This window comes from Fusarium falciforme, chromosome 4 (genome assembly GCF_026873545.1).
Source record: "Fusarium falciforme chromosome 4, complete sequence".
Taxonomy (NCBI): domain Eukaryota; kingdom Fungi; phylum Ascomycota; class Sordariomycetes; order Hypocreales; family Nectriaceae; genus Fusarium; species Fusarium falciforme.
Genome location: NC_070547.1, coordinates 930,998 through 952,122, shown reverse-complemented (window position 1 = coordinate 952,122; position 21,125 = coordinate 930,998). Strand labels below are relative to the sequence as shown.

Below are 21,125 nucleotides of genomic sequence, written 5' to 3'. Positions count from 1 at the left end.
ATGACCGACCAGGTTCGCGAAGCTTTCCATCACGACCTCACCTCTGACAAGAGATGGACCAAGGGGGGTCACGCCAGCTCTCAAGAGTGGCACAAGACATTGTGCAAGGGTTCTGCCAGGTTGTGCACTCACAGTTCTCAAACAGAGAAGCCTACTGGTGGCCTACTTCCAGCTACCTCAGAGGAGCTCAAAGCCGCCAACGCCAAGGACACTGTACTCAATCTTTTCAAGCCTCTTACCTAAACTTAGAAGAAGAAAGAAGAGAATAGGAAGCAGATATATAAAGAAGAGTCTAAGAATAAATAAAGTAATATATATTGTTTAGGTAAGGGGCTACGTTCTGACGTTTGCCTTGATCTGGGAGAACGCTGCAAAGGCGATTATCTTTGTTATGGATTGGTCGACTTGAAGTGGAGTATTGACCGCATGGTTTGCAATGGAATCGCCCTCTTGAAGGTGACTTGGCTAGATGACCATCTCCATGCTTGGTCTCCAGGAAATGGCGGTATAGGGATTGACGCTGCTCGTACTGCTTCCCGCACACATGGCATTGATTGAATGCCCTCTTTGAGCCCGCCTTAGCCAAACCAACGTTGCGCTTGTGCTTTTCGCCACGACGATGCTTCGTCAAGGCCGCGGCTGTGCCAAAATTCCCGTTGCATGGCTTGCATATATGCCGTCGTTCCTTCACAGCACGCTTCCTGACCCGCCGGCCCCGAGTTGTGCGTCAGGGTTGCGCTCCAAAAGCCACCTCTCATCGCTCTTAAGCTTTTGGTATGCCTCAAGATCTCGTTCTTTGGTCCTCTCATGCCACTTCGTCGGAACTTCCTTGCGTCTCACGTGCATCTCTGCAACAAAAGCGATTTCTTCAGCAGTGCCGAGGAGGCCACCAGTGGGCTTTTCCGTCAGAGAGGTGTGCGTCCATAAACTATCATTATATGAGAAACTCTCCGTTGGCCATGGGCAGACGCCTGTCTTGCCTATATGCCTAGGCGGTGGGCATGATTGAGTGACGGGAGGCGCCAAGCCTCATCGGTTTTGCCGGGCTTGTGGGAAAACGCCTCCCTAAATATCGTGGCTTATTTTTACTTATTCTTAGACTTTTCTTTATATATCTTCTTATTATTCTCTTCTTTCTTCTCCTAAGTTTAGGTAAGAACTTTGTAGAGGCTGCGTGATGGGAACTTGGCTGCGCAACTATAAACGGAGGGATGGAAGAGCTGGGATCTATGTTATCGAACCACCTCGTCTCCAAGCATTGGAAAACAACAGGGTAATTGCAAAAGACTTGGCACATCACTATCAAAATATTACATCATACAACCAATTCATCCTCGGTAATCGAGTGGGTGATTCAGTTCTCACTGTACCTTGCAGCTCTAGTCGTAACTCTCCCTTGCCAAGCACATCCAGTCCACACTCACTCCTCAACATCTGCATCCCGGCAGCTTGGCACAACCCAAGTTTGTTTGTGTCCCGCAGAAAAAGAAATCGGATCAAGTAAGGGAAGACGGAAAAAGAAAGATTGCTTGTTATGCGGGTTGAGACACCCAGCTGACAACTGTTAGGTCTCAGATTGTGCATTCCTTGGGGAGATTGCGAGGCTTGGGCTGCACTCGGTGACAACAAGAGAGGCGTTCCATTCCAAGCGCGTACGGTTACGCAAGATATGGCCTTGTCCTCTCCGTCTAAGAATCTGGGCCTTTTTGCTTCCGGATGAAAAGGTGATGATGGTGCTTGGGGAGGGGCGAATGAGGTTGTTAGACTGCGTGCGGAAGAGATTGGAACTCGATGATTCTGGGCCAAGGAGAGATGGAAAAGAAAGTTTATATATAAGAAGATGAAGCTGAAGCTCGAAAAATAGAAGAAATGCTTTGTTGACAAGCGCCTCCCCCATCTTGTACCGCGACAGTCAAGCCAAGTCGACTCAGCCTGGAGTTGAGCTGGAGTCTTGCCCGACACGTGCCCTCCCTTCCTCCCTTACCTCGCACCTAAGAACCACCTCCTCCCCCCTTGCATCTTTTTTTCTCTTCTTCTTCATACTCATTCATTCACTTTTTACCTTGAAATATTTCATCTTTATTGTCCACTTCCTACAGAGCTTTCTCTCTTTTCGCTCTCTTGTCATTCTCTTTCTCCTTCCTTCGTTCGTTCTTGGATAGCGGGTTATTCACTCCCGTCTTCATTACACTCACTCTTTCTATTGTCTCTTCTCTCATTCGCTGTCGTTTTCTTTAGGCCCCTTTTTGTAGCCTGTTCACTCTTTATCTTGACTACTGTACACCTACCCACCGACATCCATTAACATACGACCTATATCTTGGGAATAATGGCTCTGGGACGGTTCTTTACTGCGGCCGTGGCCTTTGCGGCTACTGTTGCTGCGCTGCCTGTTGGTATGTTGATGGAAAAGTTGGACAGCTGGAGCGAGACTGATAATGACTTTAGGTTTCCATATTGAGGAGCCAGACGTGTAGGTTCTCCTGTTAAGACTGGACATGTCACTCAAGATACTGACCATGCTCTAGCATCACCACCATTACTCTTACAACCGCTGCTACGTACACTCAAACCATCGCTCGTGCCACGTCTACTCCCACTGGCACCGAAAACGGCGGCGGTTATACTCCTCCCAGTCTCCCATCCGGCCCCAAGAACGGCAGCTCCGGCCTCCCTGGCATCTCGTACGCCCCCTACCGTCGCGATCATCAGTGCAAGACCAAGGATCAGGTCAAGAATGATATCGACCGTCTTGGAGGTTCTTACTCGCTCATCCGTATCTACGGCACCGACTGTGACCAGGTGCCCGTTGTCTACTCTTGCGCCAAGGAGAACAACATGAAGGTGTTCCTCGGCATCTGGGACCTCGACTCTGTTCAGGAGGAGGCCCAGAAGATTATTGACGGCGTCGACGGCGATTGGTCCATAGTTAGCACCATCAGCGTTGGAAACGAGCTCGTCAATAAGGGTGAGGCTAGCCCGGAGAAGGTCCTCGGCGCCGTTAAGCAGGCCCGTCAGATCCTCCGTGCCGCCGGATACGAAGGCCCTGTTGTCACTGTCGATACTTTTGTTGCTGCCGGTGCGAACCCCGAGCTCTGCGCTGAGAGTGACTACTGCGCTATCAACGCCCACGCCTTCTTCGACCCTACCATCTCTGCGGACGAGGCTGGTGTCTGGCTCTCCAAGACCATCGACGACCTCAAGGCCAAGCTGCCCAAGGACCAGAGGATCGTCGTCTGCGAGAGTGGCTGGCCCGTCAAGGGTAAAGCCAATGGACTGGCTGTCCCCGGTTTGGCCGAGCAGAAGCTGGCCATTTCGGCCATAGAAGAGGCCTTCGCCGGCCACATGGAGGACCTCATTCTCTTCTCTGCCTTCAACGACCCCTGGAAGAAGGAGGAGGCCTGGTCCTTCAACGCGGAGCCATACTGGGGCATCGACGGCGCTGTTTCGTCGTCCGACTAGTTGAGGTTTCGATGATGTTTTTGTCCGTTTACACGATTTTCCCCTCCACGCTCACGTCTTTTCTTCTCTTATGCTCTTTTTTGGATGTTGCTCATCTTGTACGATAGTGGATGACTTTGGGCACCCTCCATCGTATGGCGGGACTGTACGCGCCTGATATGCCGCCAGGGGGGAAGGGAATTGACGTTGGACGATTAGCTACAGGAGAAGCGAAAAAGAAGGAGAGGTTTACAGTAACGAGGCACTCGAAAATTAGTGGCTGGACTTGGGCTTGGACTGTTGACGTGCTGTTCCCATCCCCTTTGGCTGTTTTTTTTTTTTTTGAGAGGGTTGAAAAGAATATCGTCTTGTATTATACTTGAATGAATTGAATGGATCAGGATGATGCACTTTTAAATTATATGCATCCCTTATTTTTTGGCTCTGGGCATGTTCAGGGGCCAGCTATGTTGATCCGATGCCTGCCATGTCAGAAATGTCAAGTTGAGCAAAGGTTTAGAGATCCTTTATTAATCTTTAGGTAACAGAGTAATCTAAGCTTATTAAGATGGTACCCTAAGGCGGGATAGGACAGATGGGTGTTGAAGTAAATGACTTGAGTAGAATATCCTCGTACATGATTCATGGGCAACAGCATTTGTGCTTCACGCACTCATCCGTGCAAGTATAGCTTCAAGCTCACAGTGGATCAGCCATGCAGAGAATCTGGTGATATATAACTCGATGCTATCAAGCTGAGTAGAACATCCATCATCAGACATCATCATCATTTCGAATCCTCGTTAATCCACCACTCACCCTACCCAGTCATCACCATGCTAGGATCAACACCTAAACATGATCCCCAAGCAAATGCCTTTGCCCTCCACAAAAGGCTTCGTTTTCATCAGCCTCAAAGAGACCTAGCGGTGTCATATACATGATCTGGAAGGATTGTTGAACGTTGTAAAAAGTTGGTTCCCTGCTATGGCATTGGCCAAGACAATGCCTCGAGATATGCGCCAAGAGCACTAATCGCGAGACCACGTCTCTTGCCAACATCTCGCCTAGATGTGCTTCCTATTTCAGAAGACACCTAGACGAGCCGCTTACTTAGCAGGTCCAAAGTTCATCCAGAAACTGGTCAAGCTCGATGACACGAAATCGAGAGCCGACGCCCTCCTCCTTCCGCAGGCCGCTCCAGGCAGACGAGAGGCTCGACCTCCACGACACCACCTCAACGTTCCAGCCCATTTTCAGGGCGCGCTGGGCGTAGGCGAGGAAGCCGTCCGAGTACTTGGCCGGCCGGGCATCCCCGGTGGCCAGGACGAGCGTGCCGGGCTTGTCAAAGTACTGCATGACGGACTCGCCGATCCGGATCTGGAGCGTCTCGTCCACCATGTCCTCGACGTAGCGGGAGCCGTGGCCCTCCACAGTCATGTTCTGCGGACGGCGGCTGCGGAGATCGACCCGGTAACCGAGGTCTTCCAGTTCTTCGATGAAATGGGGTTTCTGTTTGTCGGGATGCATCGAGCACCCAACGTTCAGCCATTCCGCGTGCCGATCACGAACTAGGAGTTTGTGAAAGAACTCGAGATTCATCTGAGGGAGCGGAATGAACCGTACAGACTCTGGGAGAGAATATCTCGCCCTCAAAGCCTTCTGAAAGCCGATAATGATGTTGGACATGTCGATAAAGACATGGATCCCGTTGGAGGCCATCTCTGGGGCTTCCTTGCTTAGCGTCGAGTCAGTGACGTGCTGGTGGACAAGCTTGGTCATAAGAGACTCGTGTTTAACCTCGGCTGACTCTGCGTGGCCGTAGATCTCTGTCGTGGGGCCGTATTTGACATATTGGTAGGTGATGAGGAGGTGCCGGGACTGTTCGGGTTCAATATTGTCGATGACTTCAATCTCGGACTGCGAGGCGTCTCTATGATGAGACTTGTCTTTGGCCTTGGATGCCTTGGTCTTCTTCTTTTTCTGTTTGGCCAAGTTCTCGAGCGGAGATTCGGTCGAGCTTGGGGGTGTTGATGCGGCGGTTGAATATGCCTTGCCCGGCAGTAAATCAGAATCAGAGCCAGACCCAGTCTCTGAATCAGTGATGGGATCGACCTGGGGCTCGTCTGATGTGATCTGTGGTAGAGCAATCGGCTGAATACTCGAAGATGCTTCGACAGGCCGCTTTAGTATAGTGATTGGCGTCGCCTTCAGAGGGGAAGTTGATTGAACACGAGGGGAATCTTTGGGATCCTTGATGCCAAGGCGATGGAAGAGCCGTTGAAAATTCCCAAGGCTAATGGGTCGATCGGGTGGAGGAGATGCCCACAGAGACAGATGTTCCGAGTTGAGTCTCGTAGTAAAATCTCCGAGTTTGAGCGGGCCTTTTTCATTCGAGGCCATTTGGTCCAGTAGCTTGATACTACCAGGTGGTTCGTGAGACGAATCGTCTGCTGAAATAGTCGGTGAGGATGCCATGGTGATAGTCACAGGCGTATATAGACATATGGGTTGGCTGAACAGCGTGTAACTGGCGCGTCAGGACCCGGAACGTTTCTTGTTGGACGTTCAAGTGGCGTCAAAATGCGATAGACCAGAAATGAATCCTTGAATAAGATTGTATCTTTCGAAAGGAAATGGATGAATGGCCTGGATGCGTAATTCGCCGCTTCTTTCGTTGACAGATCGAGACCCAAAAGTCAGAGTGCCAGGAATCAAAACAAGGGCTAATGAGCCTTGAAAGCTAGAATACTATGGTAGAAACTCGCCAGATATGATCCTAGCGCGTTATATATCGCCGCTTGGAGATGAGTGATGAATCCAGCGGTTGATTGAATGCGGAGATCGGGCTGACGGAATGGCGCGAGTCAAGCAGAGCAAAACGTGAAATAGCGCAAGAGACAGTGGCTGCGTTAGAACAAGTAGAAAGCAAAGTTGAAAGATGAAAGAAACAAAAAGTATCTCGAAAAAAGACGAGCAAAGGACAGAAACGGTGACAGGAAGAAAAGTCAAGTTAGTGAGTCAAAGATGCCGAAGAGAGGAAGAAACGTCGAGACTGCAGGTGGTGATGCGTTGAGGCTGAGGGTCGGCCTCCAGTGGCGAACAATAGCGGGGGTCCAGCCAATTAGGAAGTATAATCTACGCCACAATCCCAGAAGGGATCTCGGATCCAACGGCCGCCGGAGGAAGCCACCAAAGGGAGCGAAAGTGGCTGGTGCGTATCTCCTCTGCCATGCGCCACAGAAGCTCAAGGATGCATCAACCATGCCGTGCATGCAGAGTCACAACGATTACACAGAAAGGAGCATTGACTTGCTTGCCAAATTCTACTTCAGCTTCGCATATGATAGCCTTTTCATACTTGGTACGGTATGTAAATGATACGGCACAATATTCCCTATGTCCCCAATCTGCGCTCCCTCATAGATAACCCAGTAAAGTCGAGCTATGCCAGTTTCTAGAGAATGTATGATATGTATAAGATAGGCTGAGTCCTGCGCATGCTCTTTGCTATTAGGCGCATACACGTTTCGGTTGCCAGCCAGGGGGAACACTGAGCTCGAGGTTGACAATGGCCTTCCCCGATGCGAGGAGAATCCGTTATGGAGAAGAGACTCATGTTCCCACCATAGATAGCACTGTCCGGTCTTTGATCAATAGAATCGAGAATCGCGAAGAACTAGTTGTTGCCTTTCGATACTCCTCAGTAGTCAAATAAACTCCGGAAATCAAATCGAGACGAAAAGTCGAGATCCTTATCACCTCCGTAGGTCAATGCTCGCACGCGACGATTCGAAGCTGGGTCGCACCGAACTGCTGGAGCTTCGTCTCCGTCGTGCTCGTTGCTCGCCAGGGTCTGCAGGATTGAGACCCGTCGACCTCGCAAACATGTTAAGCACATCTGTCAGCGAGATGACGCCGCTCAACCTGCCCGAAAGCCGTGCGCCCGCCATGGCAGAAGCGGGCACTGCAGACGCGGGGACCGGGGATGCTGGTATCGCTGCGGCGACAATGGGCGACGGAGGCGTGGGATTCGCAGGCGCACTGGGTGCGGGCTGCGCAGCGGGCGGCGGTGGTGCAGCTGTGCTGGTGAATCCCTGAGGTCCCATCAAGGGTGTCGCAGGAGCTGAGGGCGAAGGAGATGCTGACTCTACCACCCACATCCGATGCGATCGCGTAGCGACAAGTTTGGCGACGGTGTGAGCCAGAGTCGAGTAGGGGTTGACATAGAATACGGGGAAAACGTCACGGCCGTGTTCGACGCCTCGCTCGTTCAGGATCACCGAGATAAAGTTCATGCATGACGAGTTGAGTAAATGCGCGTTGGAGCTCTTGGTCAAGTGTCGAACGTCCTTGGTCGAGATATTGCCCACCACGTTCAGGCCGTTGTCGACCACGGCGACACTGGTGAGGCCTTCGTTGTTCATAAGAGTAAGAGCGTCGGATAAGGGCGAGTCAGAGCTTTCATCCAGTCAGCTGTTGAATCATTATTGCGCAGAAGTGGAACTCACTTGACAGAGACAATCTCCTTTGTACCAATGCCTAGGTCCCGGAGCATAACAGGGTAGAGCCGATCAATCGAGGCAAAGTTAACGCCCTCATTCCAGAAGAACTCGACGATCCGTAGCTGACTTGCAATGCCCACGACATCACCGTTAGGCGCTGTCACCAACAGGCGGTGAATACCGCTGCCGAGGATCTGGATGGCCTGAGCGAGGTTCTCACTGCCAGGCAGCGTGACCAGCGATTCCTTGCGGAACAGGGGCATGACGTCTCGAAGGGGAATTTCACCCCCCTGTTGGGCCTTGGATAGAATCGAGTTGAATATTTCGACCTGGTCTTCCTCGGGTTTGGCGAGTCCGACGACGACAAGAAGGTAGTAATTGAGATCAGTGTAGTCGAAGGTGGAGGTGGCGGTTTGGGTGGAAGCATCCTCGCGGACCAGAACGACATTGGTGGTGCTCTTAAGGAGGAGCTATTAAACCTACAGTTAGCATGGCGGAACTGAAGGTCATGGTGTTGCGATTGCTGCAACATCTTTTGGGGCGCGTTGGAGAGCTTACCTTGGTAGCTTCTTCGATGCTGTTGTCGGGCTCCACCCACTTGACGTCCTCGGGCGACACAAGCTCCCCGACCGCGACATCGCGCCAGTCACGACCAGCGAATTTCGGATTCGCATGCTTGTTTCCGGCGGGAGGGTGATTGAGAAGCTCCTGAAGGGCTGCCTGGGTAAAGGATGGATGGCGCTGGGAGCGGGGTGAAGATGGCGCATTGCGCAGGTTCTCGGCGAAGCTCTGGCGATGGGCGGACTTGGCCGCGCTCTGGCCAGAGCCAGCGGAAATGGATACGGATGGAGATCGTTGGGAGAAGGAGGGAGGCTTATGGGAGGCTGACGAGTTGGACACGGCGCTGTTGAGGCTGGTTGAGCTGGTCGCGCGGGCGTCCTTGAGCTCTCGAGGGCCGGAGCTCGTTGATGGGGGGTCCATGATGAAAGAGGTTATGTTTAGTCCCTTCGATGGATTGACTGATAGGTATGAGATCGGTAGATTGATTGATAGTTTGGAGAGAAAGGCGATACAGCTGGCGAAGGCAAGGAAGCTGTACTGGAATCAGGTAATATATGATAAGGTGATGGAGGCTTTGAGTCGTGACGACTGACAATGGGCAGATGGCTGATGGTAGGTATGGGATGGCGTGGGCAAGGGAACAAGAGGGACTGGACTGGAGACGGCGGGGCAAGACGCGGCGCGAGAAGGAGGGGCTCAGGTCCGATGAATGTGATGCACCAGAATTCAAGATCTGAACAAGAGTCACAGGCCAGGGGTCAGGATAGGTTCAAAAGTCAGAAGGACGACTGCCAAGGGAGGAGGTTGACTGAGCGGCGGATGAAGTGGAATGGTTATTGCGGCGGAGGTTGGTCTGGAAACAGGCGAGGGGCACGAGGTAACAATCCAAAGTGATGACTGGGCGGGGGGCCGTTTGCATGATGACATAGCCATGGGATTGGTGGAGTGCCCCGCGATGGATGAGAACATCCATGTCCACAGAGGTTGGGTTGGGAAATCGACGGTAGATATGCCGAAAATTAAATCAATGCTGGAATTGCCAGAAATGCGGCACCATATCGCCCATCACCAATTATTTGGCGATATTGCTGAAAAACGCGGTAGCTATCGACCAGGATTGACGCCCACATCCGAGTGATGCACAGTCAACACCTGAAGATCCATCCCAGAAAGTGCCGTGTCTGGGCAACGCCTCAGTTGATCCGTCGGAGCTTATCACGGATCACTCACAAAGATCGAGACGTCACTGGGCGAGCAAAAAGTGCGGGATTGACAAGGAGCCCCCCCTGCTTGTCCACCATCCACAGCCCGTGCCCGAGGCTCAGGTTCCAGCTACAGCCCCGAGTCTGGGACTGGTTCGATGATGGGGAGTGTTGACAGGAAGAAGCCGGGCGCCATGTTTTGATGGAAGGTGTAGGTGTTGGCATGGCTTATCTACAACGAACCAAGTTGCATGGATGAGGCTTCACGGGACATTGCACCAATGTACGATTGCGAACCCTATCTGGCATTCACTTGTCAACGCTCCTCAACCTTGCGTGCGCGTACTTTGACGTGGGCGATTTACAGTTGTGGAGGTGATGGATCATGGACAAATGGGACCGGAGTGGAGGATTACGCACGGAGAAAACTAGTTATCGACAATCTACAGCAGTGAATTTTCCTCAGCGCTACAAAATATGGGATGTACTGCTAGTATTCATTAACCATGCATGCTATCAGGGGCACAAGCAATGCGTAACTGGTGTTTCGTCACGATATTCCCATACCTCCAGCTCGCACTAACAGATGAATCGAACCACATTGCTGGTCATGTGCCACAGAAGGATAGGAACCATTGAGCCGCCTTTACCCAACGAAGCCTAGAAATTCATAGTACTAATATTCAGAACTATGCTGATTTATTTGCTTGTAACTCCTTTATCCTTGGATATCCAATGGCAATGTGTACCTATGTAGTGGTTGTTCGTCGCGGCTGACTGCTAACAGAATTGCTAAGATATTTGCAGGCATAATGCTAGTGTACTCACCGTAGTGGTGAGGTGGGGCGACTCTGAGTTGGAAAAACGCCTCCTACCCAACTCGAGCTGTCAAAGGGAGAGAAAAAAAACTTGGCCAATTATTTCTCGGTCCCCAAGAGCTCTTGTACGATGTGCTCTTCGCCCATTGGCCACACGCTTGGTGTTGTGGTCGTCATTCTCTACCACTGGCTGCCCATCCAACGAGAAGATGCAAATCCTGCATCAACCGCGGCGGTCACTTTGGAAATATTGGGAACCTGGGAGTCTTCACTCACTCGAGTCTTTGACGTGCTGGCACATCTGTCCATCAACTCAAAGAAACCATAGCACCGAGTCCGTGCCTATCGATAGCGATCCATGATAAAAGAAAAAAGGCGACCATGCCCACCAGGTGGTCCCTTGAGAATTATTTGCACTAACGACTGGCCAACGTCTCCGCCTTTGTTTTTTTTTCTTTGGGCTGTTGTTCAAACACAGGTACCTCCCCCGCAGAAATAGCAGGCGCGGTACTTGGCCACGACCCTCGACCTTGGGCTCCCCCTCCCCCACCCTGCTCTCGCTCCATCCATCCCTCCTCTTCACTTTCTTTCCCACCACCTCCCACATCTTGGGAATCTTCGGAATTAGACTCTCTCTCGTCCTGTAACAGCGACGCGTAAAGGCCCGCGCCCAGCAACGGCTCGCTCCTTGGTCACCTCTTTCCTTGCATTTTTCTCTTCATCTTTCTCGTCCTCCCCCACCGACCGACTGAATCCCACCTCCGTCGCTCTCGTCGTCTGCTGGTGGACATCACCATCAGCAACCCTCCACAAACATGTCTCTGCTCCCTCCGGACGTCCACGCAGAGCTTTCACAGCTCCTGCAGGCTCTGCAGTCCTCGGACAACAGCATACGATCCCAGGCTGAAGAGCACCTGCAGAACAACTGGACTGCGACCCGCCCTGAGGTCCTGTTGATGGGCCTCGCTGAGCAGATCCAAGCTGCGGGCGACAATGCGACCCGTTCCTTTGCCGCTGTCATTTTCCGCCGAATCTCTTCAAAGACCCGAAAGATCGAATCTGGCGATAACGTGGACCTTTTCCTGTCCCTGGCCAAGGACCAGGCGGCAGTCATCCGCCAGAAGCTCCTCGAGACCCTCGCCGCCGAATCTGAGCGTCTCGTTCGCAACAAGATCAGCGATGCTGTCGCCGAGGTTGCTAGGCAATACACTGAGACTGGTAAGCATCCGACCACCTTGAAATTTTCACCCATCCATTGTGCGCCGCCTTGGCTAACATCAAGACAACAGGTGAGGTCTGGCCCGAGTTGCTAGGCGCCCTCTTCCAGCTTAGCCAAGCTCCCGAGCCCGAAAAGCGAGAAAACGCCTTCCGAGTCTTTGCTACTACTCCCGCTATTATCGAGAAGCAACATGAGGAGGCGGTTCTTCAGGCTTTCCAGAAGGGCTTCAAGGACGAGGCCGTCATGGTACACTACATCCTGCGGGGCAATTTCTTTGTCCCTCTACCTACATGTCATAGCGCTGCTAACCACCGCTGCAGGTCCGTCTGGCGGCCATGGAGGCCTTCGCCTCTTTCTTCCGCACCATCAACAAGAAGGGCCAGGCCAAGTACTACGCCCTTATCCCTGATGTCCTCAACATCCTACCTCCGATCAAGGAGTCGCAAGACTCCGACGACCTCAGCAAGGCCCTCGTTGCTCTTATCGATCTCGCAGAATCTGCCCCCAAGATGTTCAAGCCTCTTTTCCAAAATCTCGTTCAGTTTAGTATTTCGGTCGTTCAGGACAAGGAGCTGGACAACATCTGCCGTCAAAATGCACTCGAACTCATGGCTACATTTGCCGACTACGCCCCTTCTATCTGCCGGAAGGATCCCTCTTATACCAACGACATGATTACTCAGTGCCTGAGCCTCATGACCGATCTCGGCGAGGACGACGACGATGCTGCTGAGTGGATGGAATCGGATGATGTAAGTGCATATTATGCATCGGCCTAACTTTCCCGTCCAGCACTAACGAGATACTCCAGTTTGATCAGGATGAAAGCGACCAGAACCATGTTGCTGGCGAACAGACCATGGATCGACTGGCCAACAAGCTTGGAGGCCAGACCATTCTTGCTCCCACTTTCAACTGGCTTCCTCGCATGATGACCTCTATGGCTTGGAGGGATAGACACGCCGCCCTGATGGCCATCTCGGCCATTTCTGAGGGTTGCCGAGACCTTATGATCGGCGAGCTTAGCCAGGTCCTTGATTTGGTGGTCCCCGCGCTCCGAGATCCCCACCCCCGTGTGCGATGGGCTGGCTGCAACGCCCTTGGACAGATGAGCACCGATTTCGCTCCCAAGATGCAGACCGACTACTATGACCGCGTCCTGAAGGCCATCATTCCTGTTCTCGACTCCCCCGAGGGCCGCGTCAAGTCGCACGCCGCTGCTGCTCTCGTCAACTTTTGCGAGGAGGCCGAGAAGAACATCCTGGAGCCTTACCTGGATGACCTGCTGTCGCACCTCTTCCAGCTCCTCCAGAATGAGAAGCGATATGTCCAGGAGCAAGCCCTTTCCACCATTGCTACTATCGCCGACGCTGCAGAGGCTGCCTTCTCTAAGTACTACGACACCCTCATGCCCCTGCTCGTCAACGTGCTCCAGAACCAGAGCGAGAAGGAATACCGTCTTTTGAGGGCCAAGGCTATGGAGTGCGCAACTCTGATTGCCCTGGCCGTCGGCAAGGAGCGCCTCGGACAAGATGCTATGACCCTTGTCAACCTCCTTGCCAACATTCAGACCAGCATTACCGATGCCGACGATCCGCAGGCCCAGTATCTTATGCACTGCTGGGGCCGGATGTGCCGTGTTCTCGGATCCGATTTCCTCCCGTTCCTGCACAATGTCATGCCTCCTCTGTTGGAGCTTGCTGTGGCCAAGGCTGACATCCAGCTTCTTGATGACGATGAGCAGGTTGAGCAGATGCAGAATGAGGAGGGCTGGGAGCTGGTTCCCCTTAAGGGCAAGATGATTGGCATCAAGACGAGCACCATGGACGACAAGCATATGGCTATCGAGCTTTTGGTCGTCTACGCTCAAGTCCTCGAGGCCTCGTTTGCTCCTTACGTCGCTAACATCATGGAGAAGATTGCCTTGCCCGGTCTTGCCTTCTTCTTCCACGACCCCGTCCGCTACATCTCCGCCAAGCTGGTTCCCCAGCTGCTGAGCTCATACAAGAAGGCCTATGGCCCCCAGTCCAACGAGCTTCGTGGGCTCTGGGCCGCTACTGTCGACAAGCTCCTCGAGGTTCTGACTGCCGAACCTGCCATTGACACCCTGGCCGAAATGTACCAGTGCTTCTACGAGTCTGTGGAGGTTCTGGGCAAGGACTGCCTGACCCCCGTCCATCTGGGCCGATTTATTGACTCGGTTCACTCGGCCATTGAGGATTACAAGGATCGTGTTGCTCAGCGTGCTGAGGATAAGGAGGGAGCTACCGCTGACGATGTCGAGGATGAGGCTGAAGATACCTTGATTGCCATCGAGGACGACCAGACCCTCCTGTCTGATATGAACAAGGCTTTCCATGCCATCTTCAAAAACCATGGTGCTGCCTTCCTTCCCGCTTGGGAGCGTCTGATGACGACCTACGAGGGCTTCCTGACCTCTCCCGACCCTACTCAACGCCAGTGGGGACTTTGCATCATGGACGATGTGCTGGAGTATTGCGGCCCGGAGAGCACACGATATGCCAACTACATCACCCAGCCGCTCATTGATGGCTGCCGAGACCCCTCAGCAGCTATCCGCCAGGCCGCAGCCTATGGTATCGGAGTTGCTGCGCACAGAGGTGGAGCCCCCTGGGCTCAGTTCCTTGGAGGCTCTGTTCCTTTCCTGTTCCAGGTCACCCAGGTGGCAGATGCCCGAAACGAAGACAATGTGTATGCGACCGAGAATGCTTGCGCAGCCATTGCCAAGATCCTGCACTACAACGCCAGCACTGTCGGCGATGTCCAGAACGTGATTACTCAATGGGTAGAGACGCTACCTGTGACCAACGATGAAGAGGCAGCGCCTTACGCTTATGCTTATCTCGCTGAGCTGATTGATCAGTAAGTTTTCGCATATCAGAACTATCATGTGGTGTTGTGATGGACAAGCTAACCATGTATCAATAGGCAACATCCAGCTGTGATGAACCAGGCTGGCAAGATCTTTGTCTTCATCGCCCAGGCCCTCGAGGCAGAGACTCTCGTGGGACAAACGGCCAACCGTGTGGCTGTGGCAACTAAGGCGCTCCTCACAACAGCCGGCGTGGACCCTACGCCGCTATTGCAACAATTTTCACCCGAGTCTCAGCGGACAATCATGGGTTTCTTCAACTAGTCTGGGAGTGGCATGAAGCCCCGTTTCCGGGACCGTCACGACATGGGGTGGACTCTGTTTCCCCGGAGTTATCACTTCACAGCATGATGCACAAGGGTCAGAAAGCAAGCATATGATGAGGAGCGTGCAAGTTTATGAGGAACATATAGTTCTGTTTCCAGATGATACCAAAAGCTGCCACGAAACGCCCGCCAGCAGGCAAGTTGCCCAGTTCGCTACGAAACCTCGACGGCGACACGAGTATTGTGTAGATGCTCGGAAGTTTGTGGACTGTTGACTGAAGGGTGGAGGTTGTCATGCCCTATGGGGAGGCCGCGAGGCTGGAGCGTTTGTCATGCCAGGGTCACGCAGCAAGCTGCTAGGGCTTGGGAGTGAATAAGAAGAGGGATAGAAGACGTCGGTGTTGGCGTCGAGGCAAAACAAGGGGGCATTTTGATTAGGTAGGATATATACTTAACACCACCTGGCGCCTTTAATTCAAAGCTAGAGTTATCTTGTTCAAGACGAATGCATCGTGCACCGCGTTCAGCAGTTACCTAGTCCATGGCACCTAGTATACGCACATTACCTTGACCTCCTCTAAAAGTAAGTAATAAAGGATGCTAAGAATATATGAGAAAGCTCTAAAATTTTATAGAAACTTCATCATTATCTTTATGAGGAGTTAGGTAAGTCTCTTCTTCTTAACCAGCGTGCACGCGTACCAGCAGCCAACGTATCCCTTTGGCACGCGGCTTATGACGTCAGGGCTCGCCGCTGGAGCCTTCAGTCCGGGAGGCTGAAGATGCCGAGGGAGGTGGAATGAGTGTCTTTATGTCTAAGACGCGGGACGGGTAAGGCCAGCCGAGATGACAGATCCATGGTTTCCTAGATTTCTAATATTGTTGGCTTGACATGCGTCGAGAACAGGGTTGACAAGGATATAACTGTTTAAGCGAAAACAGAATCCAGGAATATGCCCTGGTTTCCCACATTTCAGGACTCTTGCATTCTGCTTCCCAAGGGCACAGCTTGCAGGCCAGGTAATCGAACGATTGTAAATCAGGTACATGGCGTCGCCCACAGATCCAAGCCATGAGACAGCATAGTCGCAACAAGAAGCCCCGAACGAGGCAAGGCGAGATGGGATTCACATGCCCTGTCTTACCTTTGCAAGTCGAGATTGTCTCAGGCCTTCCCTTGTTTACAACACAGCTGTCAGTTTCAGGCTTAAGATAGAGAGAGGCATGGAGGAAGAATCCCGCAAGGTTTCGGGGCCTGAAGGTGAGTTGAGGCTTTGATTGCACTCCGGGTGTGGTTGAAGCGGCTGATCACTGATGTCTTGGTTTTTCTTTCTCCTTGCGCAATGGGTGTTTTAGCCAGTCACTTGGGCTGCATGTTAATTTCAGAGCCTTTTTCTCCTTGCTTTTGATAGTTGCTCTCAAGCCGTCTGAATGCTGTTATCATGATTGGGCAGAGTCGTCAATGGGCAGAGCTGGAGTCGTTGACTGGAATCCCAAGGATGCATTATAGCGCTGCATAAAATCGCGGGGCCGACTAAGACGCCAAATTAGCTTATCCTCTCCTAAAGATAATGAATTATATATAATAAAAGAGCCCTAAAATATTAATATTGTTATGATATGTCTTTTGTTATTTTATGACAGTTTGAATAATTTTATTTCTTGTTCTGAAGAAGAATCAGGCAACCCTCTGTGACGTTCAAACATTCCCCTCGTTTGCGAAGTGCTTCCTCCACCGAAGAATTACGGTATGGGGCCTTCATTTTCCCCAACACCAGGGCGCCATGTTCGGCGGGTACCTCAGATAAACACCCAGTGCACGCAAGGCCAAAAGTACCCCCCTATCGCGCGAGGAGGTACCGGGCACGCCGGGCTTCCTGCACAAGGAACGGGATTGCACTTGCAACTGCAGAACACGGCAGTCACCGCCCGCCTTCCCGTCATCCACCATCCAGCGCCCTCCATTTTCCCCCTCCCCACCCACACACTCCATCCACTTCTCACGCATTCCCATCCATTCTTCCTTCTGCCATATCCCATACTCTACTTCTGCATCCCTCGCTTTTTCCCCCTTGTCAAGCGATAGCCATCTCCCCCTTTTTCTACTCGACGCGATCCGGCCTCGAAATCCGCCCCGACTTCGATACAGCTTCATCCGCCTATTTCGCCACGCCCTTGACTCGGCAAGGAGCTCTGCCAAGGACGATACAACCGCGAGCCTGAATATCCACCCCCGCGCATCGACTGTCTACGACTATCCACCCGGCGCCAGTTGCCTCTCTTTTTCTCTCGGCCTTTCGCTCTCTCCGGTCGGATCCACTACGCCAGTCTCAACTCGACCCGTCTAGATCTGTCTCGACCTGATCGACGACTTGTTCTTCCACTTGAAGATCTCCGTGTCCCTCATTCCCATTCGATTCTATCGACCCTGGTAATTGCTCTTCCGGCAATACGATCCCATCACCCGGCGAGCAACGTCGCGAACCCCCAAGTCGACTCAGGCATTCCCCCTCGATCGCGATACAAGATACATCCGCCCGCCCACCACTCTTGAGCGCCTGGCCAGGCCGTCCCGCCAGATGCTGTCGCTATGGATGGCTTCTACCCTCCCAACCAGCTGCATCAGCAGCAGCAGCCCCATCAGCAACAGTACCAACAAGCGCAACCGCAGGGTCAGCAGAACCAGCAGAATCAGATGCCCCCCGGCATGGTGCCCGACCCCTCTCTCATGTCTGGAGGGGAGTCGCTTGACGACATCATAATCGACAACCAGAATGAGCTATATCGTCGACGGAGTATGCCTCAAGCCTACGCAAACCCCATGAGCCAATTCCAGATTCCTCAACAGCAGTACCAGGGGCAGAGGCGGATGTCTTCGGTGGGTGCCGGCGATATGATGACCTTTGGAGCCGACAACGGCGACCTCAACTCGTTTCAGTTCAACCAGCCGGTGAATGCCGGCTTCCCCACCATTAATACATCCCTCGCCATGTCTGACCAAATGGGCAACTACATGGCGGACCCTAATGAATACTCAGCCATTTCCCCCGACATGATGGGATCTATGATCCCTTCCACATTCGCCAACATGAGTGTCGGTCCAGTGGGGGCGCAGATGCCGAACAACGGTGCGTCCATGAACTTGTACTCACCAGCCGGGAATCCCATGGCGGGTCAGTTTCCTCAGGGACAGCTAAATCCCCAGGTCGGGACCGATTTCTCAATGGATCTCATTACGGATGATGGTTCAATGAGTGTACCTCAAAATGTCGTTCCCACAACGAACCCAGGTCCCGCCCCCGTGATAACCGACATGGAGACGATAGATGAACCCAACGACAGCATGCTCCAGACTTTCAACTCAGGTGTAGCCGATACGAACCAGAACCTCCCATCCCTTTCTCGTCAGGTCTCAGCAGCTTCTGGTTCCGTCGTCTCTCCTCCCCAGCCGCAATCCCATAGTACCATGGCCTCGTCCTCTATCACACACCCAACCAGCACTTCTGTCGCGACGACACCCACAAACGCCGGTACCCCTCGAGACTCGAAAGAGAAGACCGTGTACTCCAAGAGTGGGTTTGACATGCTCAAAGCCCTCTGGCTGGTCGCGACACGCAAAGATCCCAAAATTCAACTCGGTGCTGTGGATATGTCGTGCGCTTTTGTCGTCTGCGATGTCACCATGAACGATTGTCCTATTATCTACGTTTCCGACAACTTCCAGAATCTCACAGGGTACAGCCGCCATGAGATTGTTGGTCAGAACTGTCGCTTTCTTCAAGCCCCGGATGGCAAAGTCGAAGCTGGCTCCAAGCGCGAATTTGTGGACGATGGCGCCGTGTACAACTTGAAGAAGATGATCCACGAGGGAAAGGAGGTCCAGCAGAGTCTTATCAACTATCGCAAGGGCGGAAAGCCCTTCCTGAATCTCTTAACCATGATTCCCATTCCATGGGATACAGACGAAATCAGGTACTTTATCGGTTTTCAGATTGATCTCGTCGAATGCCCCGATGCGATTGCCTCGAACCAGGAGCTTGGAGGTGTGAAGGTGAACTACAAGCACAGCGACATCGGTCAGTACATCTGGACACCACCGCAGTCGAGCCAGTGGGAACCCGAGAACGGACAGACGCTCGGCGTGGACGACGTTTCGACGCTATTACAGCAGTTCAGCCCCAAAGGCCTTCCCTCAGACTGGCACAAACAGTCGTGGGATAAGATGCTCCTCGAGAACACCGACGACGTCGTGCATGTCCTTTCGCTCAAGGGCCTCTTCCTTTATCTATCACCCGCCTGCAAACGAGTCCTCGAATACGATGCTGCGGATCTTGTTGGCAACTCACTCTCGACGGTCTGCCATCCATCCGACATTGTTCCCGTTACACGCGAGCTGAAAGATACGACTTCTGGCAACCCCGTAAATATTGTTTTCCGGATTCGCAGAAAGAACAGCGGCTACACGTGGTTTGAGAGTCACGGATCGCTTTTCATCGAACAAGGCAAGGGTCGAAAGTGCATCATCTTGGTGGGACGCAAGCGACCCGTGTTTGCGCTCAGCCGCCGCAATCTCGAGGCAAACGGAGGCATTGGTGATAGTGAACTTTGGACGAAGCTCTCGACCTCAGGCCTCTTCTTGTTCGTTTCATCCAATATTCGGTCTCTCCTGGATCTTCAGCCAGAAAGTCTTGTGGGGACGAGTATCCAGGATCTCATGCGAAAGGAATCACGGCCTGAATTTGGACGAACCATTGAGAAGGCAAGACGTGGAAAGATTGTCACATGCAAGCACGAGGTTCAGAATCGTAGGGGCCAGGTGCTGCAGGCCCAGACTACTCTTTACCCCGGAGATGCCTCTGAGGGCCAGAAGCCATCTTTCTTGCTTGCGCAGACAAAGCTTCTCAAGGCCTCGTCGCGCAACATCGCTCCCGCAAGCGCCTCGGGCTCCAGATCGATAGCGGCGACTCCAAGGTCAGATAACCAAGCCGGCCATCAGGGATCAGGCTCTGTCTCGCAACCTGTTGGTGGTGCTTTGGCACCTGGCACTCAGGATGCAGCCTTGGCTTCCGACGACAACATTTTCGACGAACTGAGAACCACCAAATGCTCCAGCTGGCAGTTCGAGTTAAGGCAGATGGAAAAAGTCAACCGCATCCTGGCTGAGGAACTTGGTGGGCTGCTCTCGAACAAGAAGAAGCGTAAGAGAAGAAAGGGCGTCGGCAACATTGTTCGAGACTGTGCCAACTGCCACACGAGAAACACGCCTGAGTGGCGTAGAGGACCCAGCGGTCAGAGAGATCTCTGCAACAGCTGTGGTCTCAGATGGGCCAAGCAGGTAAGTTGCAAAGCTGCTGGTCACCTGTGACGATACTAACTGCATGATAGACTGGCCGGGTCTCTCCGCGCAATTCTTCGCGAGGCGGCAACACTGCCAACGGTGATGCTCGAAGCAAAAAGTCCAACTCGCCATCGTCGCCACTACGCAAGGACATTACCGCCGAGACGCCTAACGCACGAGCTGGCAATGGTGAAGGTGCAATCAACCCTTCACAACTCACGAAGCAGAAGATCGACAATGGAACTGCTGCGCCCAGCGGCGCCCCTTCAGCTACGGGTGTGAAGCCATCGGCTATAATGCCACCGCTAAGCCACTCATCAATGCTACCTGCCGGGCAAGCCTCGTCGATGGTGTCGATCCAAGAGGAACGCGAGGCGAGTCAACCCTGATCGATGGGCGCAACCCTTTCTTTTCTCTCTTCATCTTTTTGTCCCTCAAAGTCGCGATCTGATCATGGAGCTTTCGGAGCCGGGTGTCTTGATTACACGGCATTATGATACCCGCTATTTCTTTTCTTCTCGCCTACCCTCGCTCGAAACAGCCCTTGCTCCGAGGATGGCTGCAGGGAACTTCAAGATAGTTGTCACAATATCGACTATGGAACTCAGAAGACGGCGCTGAGCCGTCCTTGTCTGACCTTTATTTGGGGAGGGGAACTGATATACCCCATGGTGCAAGCGGTCTGGAATTTCGGAAATGGGAATAGACACGAATATACCACATATACGAGGCGTTTGGGATGAATACTTTGGACGCAACTGGGACTTTGCTGGAGCCCCTACAGCTTTACGGCCTCGCCATTTCACCACCTATCCTATGGGCACAACTCGACAACCGTGGCAACGAAGCCTGAAGGACAAACCGAAAAGCGGTTAACACTAC

General features: G+C 52.7%; 5 protein-coding genes across 5 annotated transcripts; 3 read left to right on the top strand and 2 right to left on the bottom strand.

Annotated features, from left to right (window-relative positions):
• Positions 1–2,329: 2,329 nt before the first annotated feature.
• On the top strand, positions 2,330–3,462 carry NCS54_00506200 (Hypothetical protein; the record flags this gene model as incomplete). The annotated part of the gene is made up of 3 exons (XM_053150578.1): positions 2,330–2,396; positions 2,449–2,473; positions 2,529–3,462. 3 exons carry the CDS (start codon positions 2,330–2,332, stop codon positions 3,460–3,462), a joined length of 1,026 nt encoding a protein of 341 aa, XP_053006553.1.
• Positions 3,463–4,554: 1,092 nt separating this feature from the next.
• On the bottom strand, positions 4,555–5,919 carry NCS54_00506100 (Hypothetical protein; the record flags this gene model as incomplete). Its single annotated transcript, XM_053150577.1, has 1 exon — positions 4,555–5,919. One exon carries the CDS (start codon positions 5,917–5,919, stop codon positions 4,555–4,557), a length of 1,365 nt encoding a protein of 454 aa, XP_053006552.1.
• Positions 5,920–7,199: 1,280 nt separating this feature from the next.
• NCS54_00506000 (Protein SDS23) lies at positions 7,200–8,927 on the bottom strand (the record flags this gene model as incomplete). Its single annotated transcript, XM_053150576.1, has 3 exons — positions 7,200–7,902; positions 7,953–8,416; positions 8,505–8,927. 3 exons carry the CDS (start codon positions 8,925–8,927, stop codon positions 7,200–7,202), a joined length of 1,590 nt encoding a protein of 529 aa, XP_053006551.1.
• Positions 8,928–11,342: 2,415 nt separating this feature from the next.
• On the top strand, positions 11,343–14,903 carry NCS54_00505900 (Importin N-terminal domain-containing protein; the record flags this gene model as incomplete). The annotated part of the gene is made up of 5 exons (XM_053150575.1): positions 11,343–11,745; positions 11,817–11,992; positions 12,067–12,498; positions 12,558–14,629; positions 14,696–14,903. 5 exons carry the CDS (start codon positions 11,343–11,345, stop codon positions 14,901–14,903), a joined length of 3,291 nt encoding a protein of 1,096 aa, XP_053006550.1.
• A 2,592-nt stretch (positions 14,904–17,495) lies between these two features.
• On the top strand, positions 17,496–20,632 carry NCS54_00505800 (Hypothetical protein; the record flags this gene model as incomplete). The annotated part of the gene is made up of 2 exons (XM_053150574.1): positions 17,496–20,240; positions 20,291–20,632. The coding sequence occupies 2 exons, from the start codon at positions 17,496–17,498 to the stop codon at positions 20,630–20,632; spliced, it is 3,087 nt and encodes a 1,028-aa protein (XP_053006549.1).
• Positions 20,633–21,125: the final 493 nt, after the last annotated feature.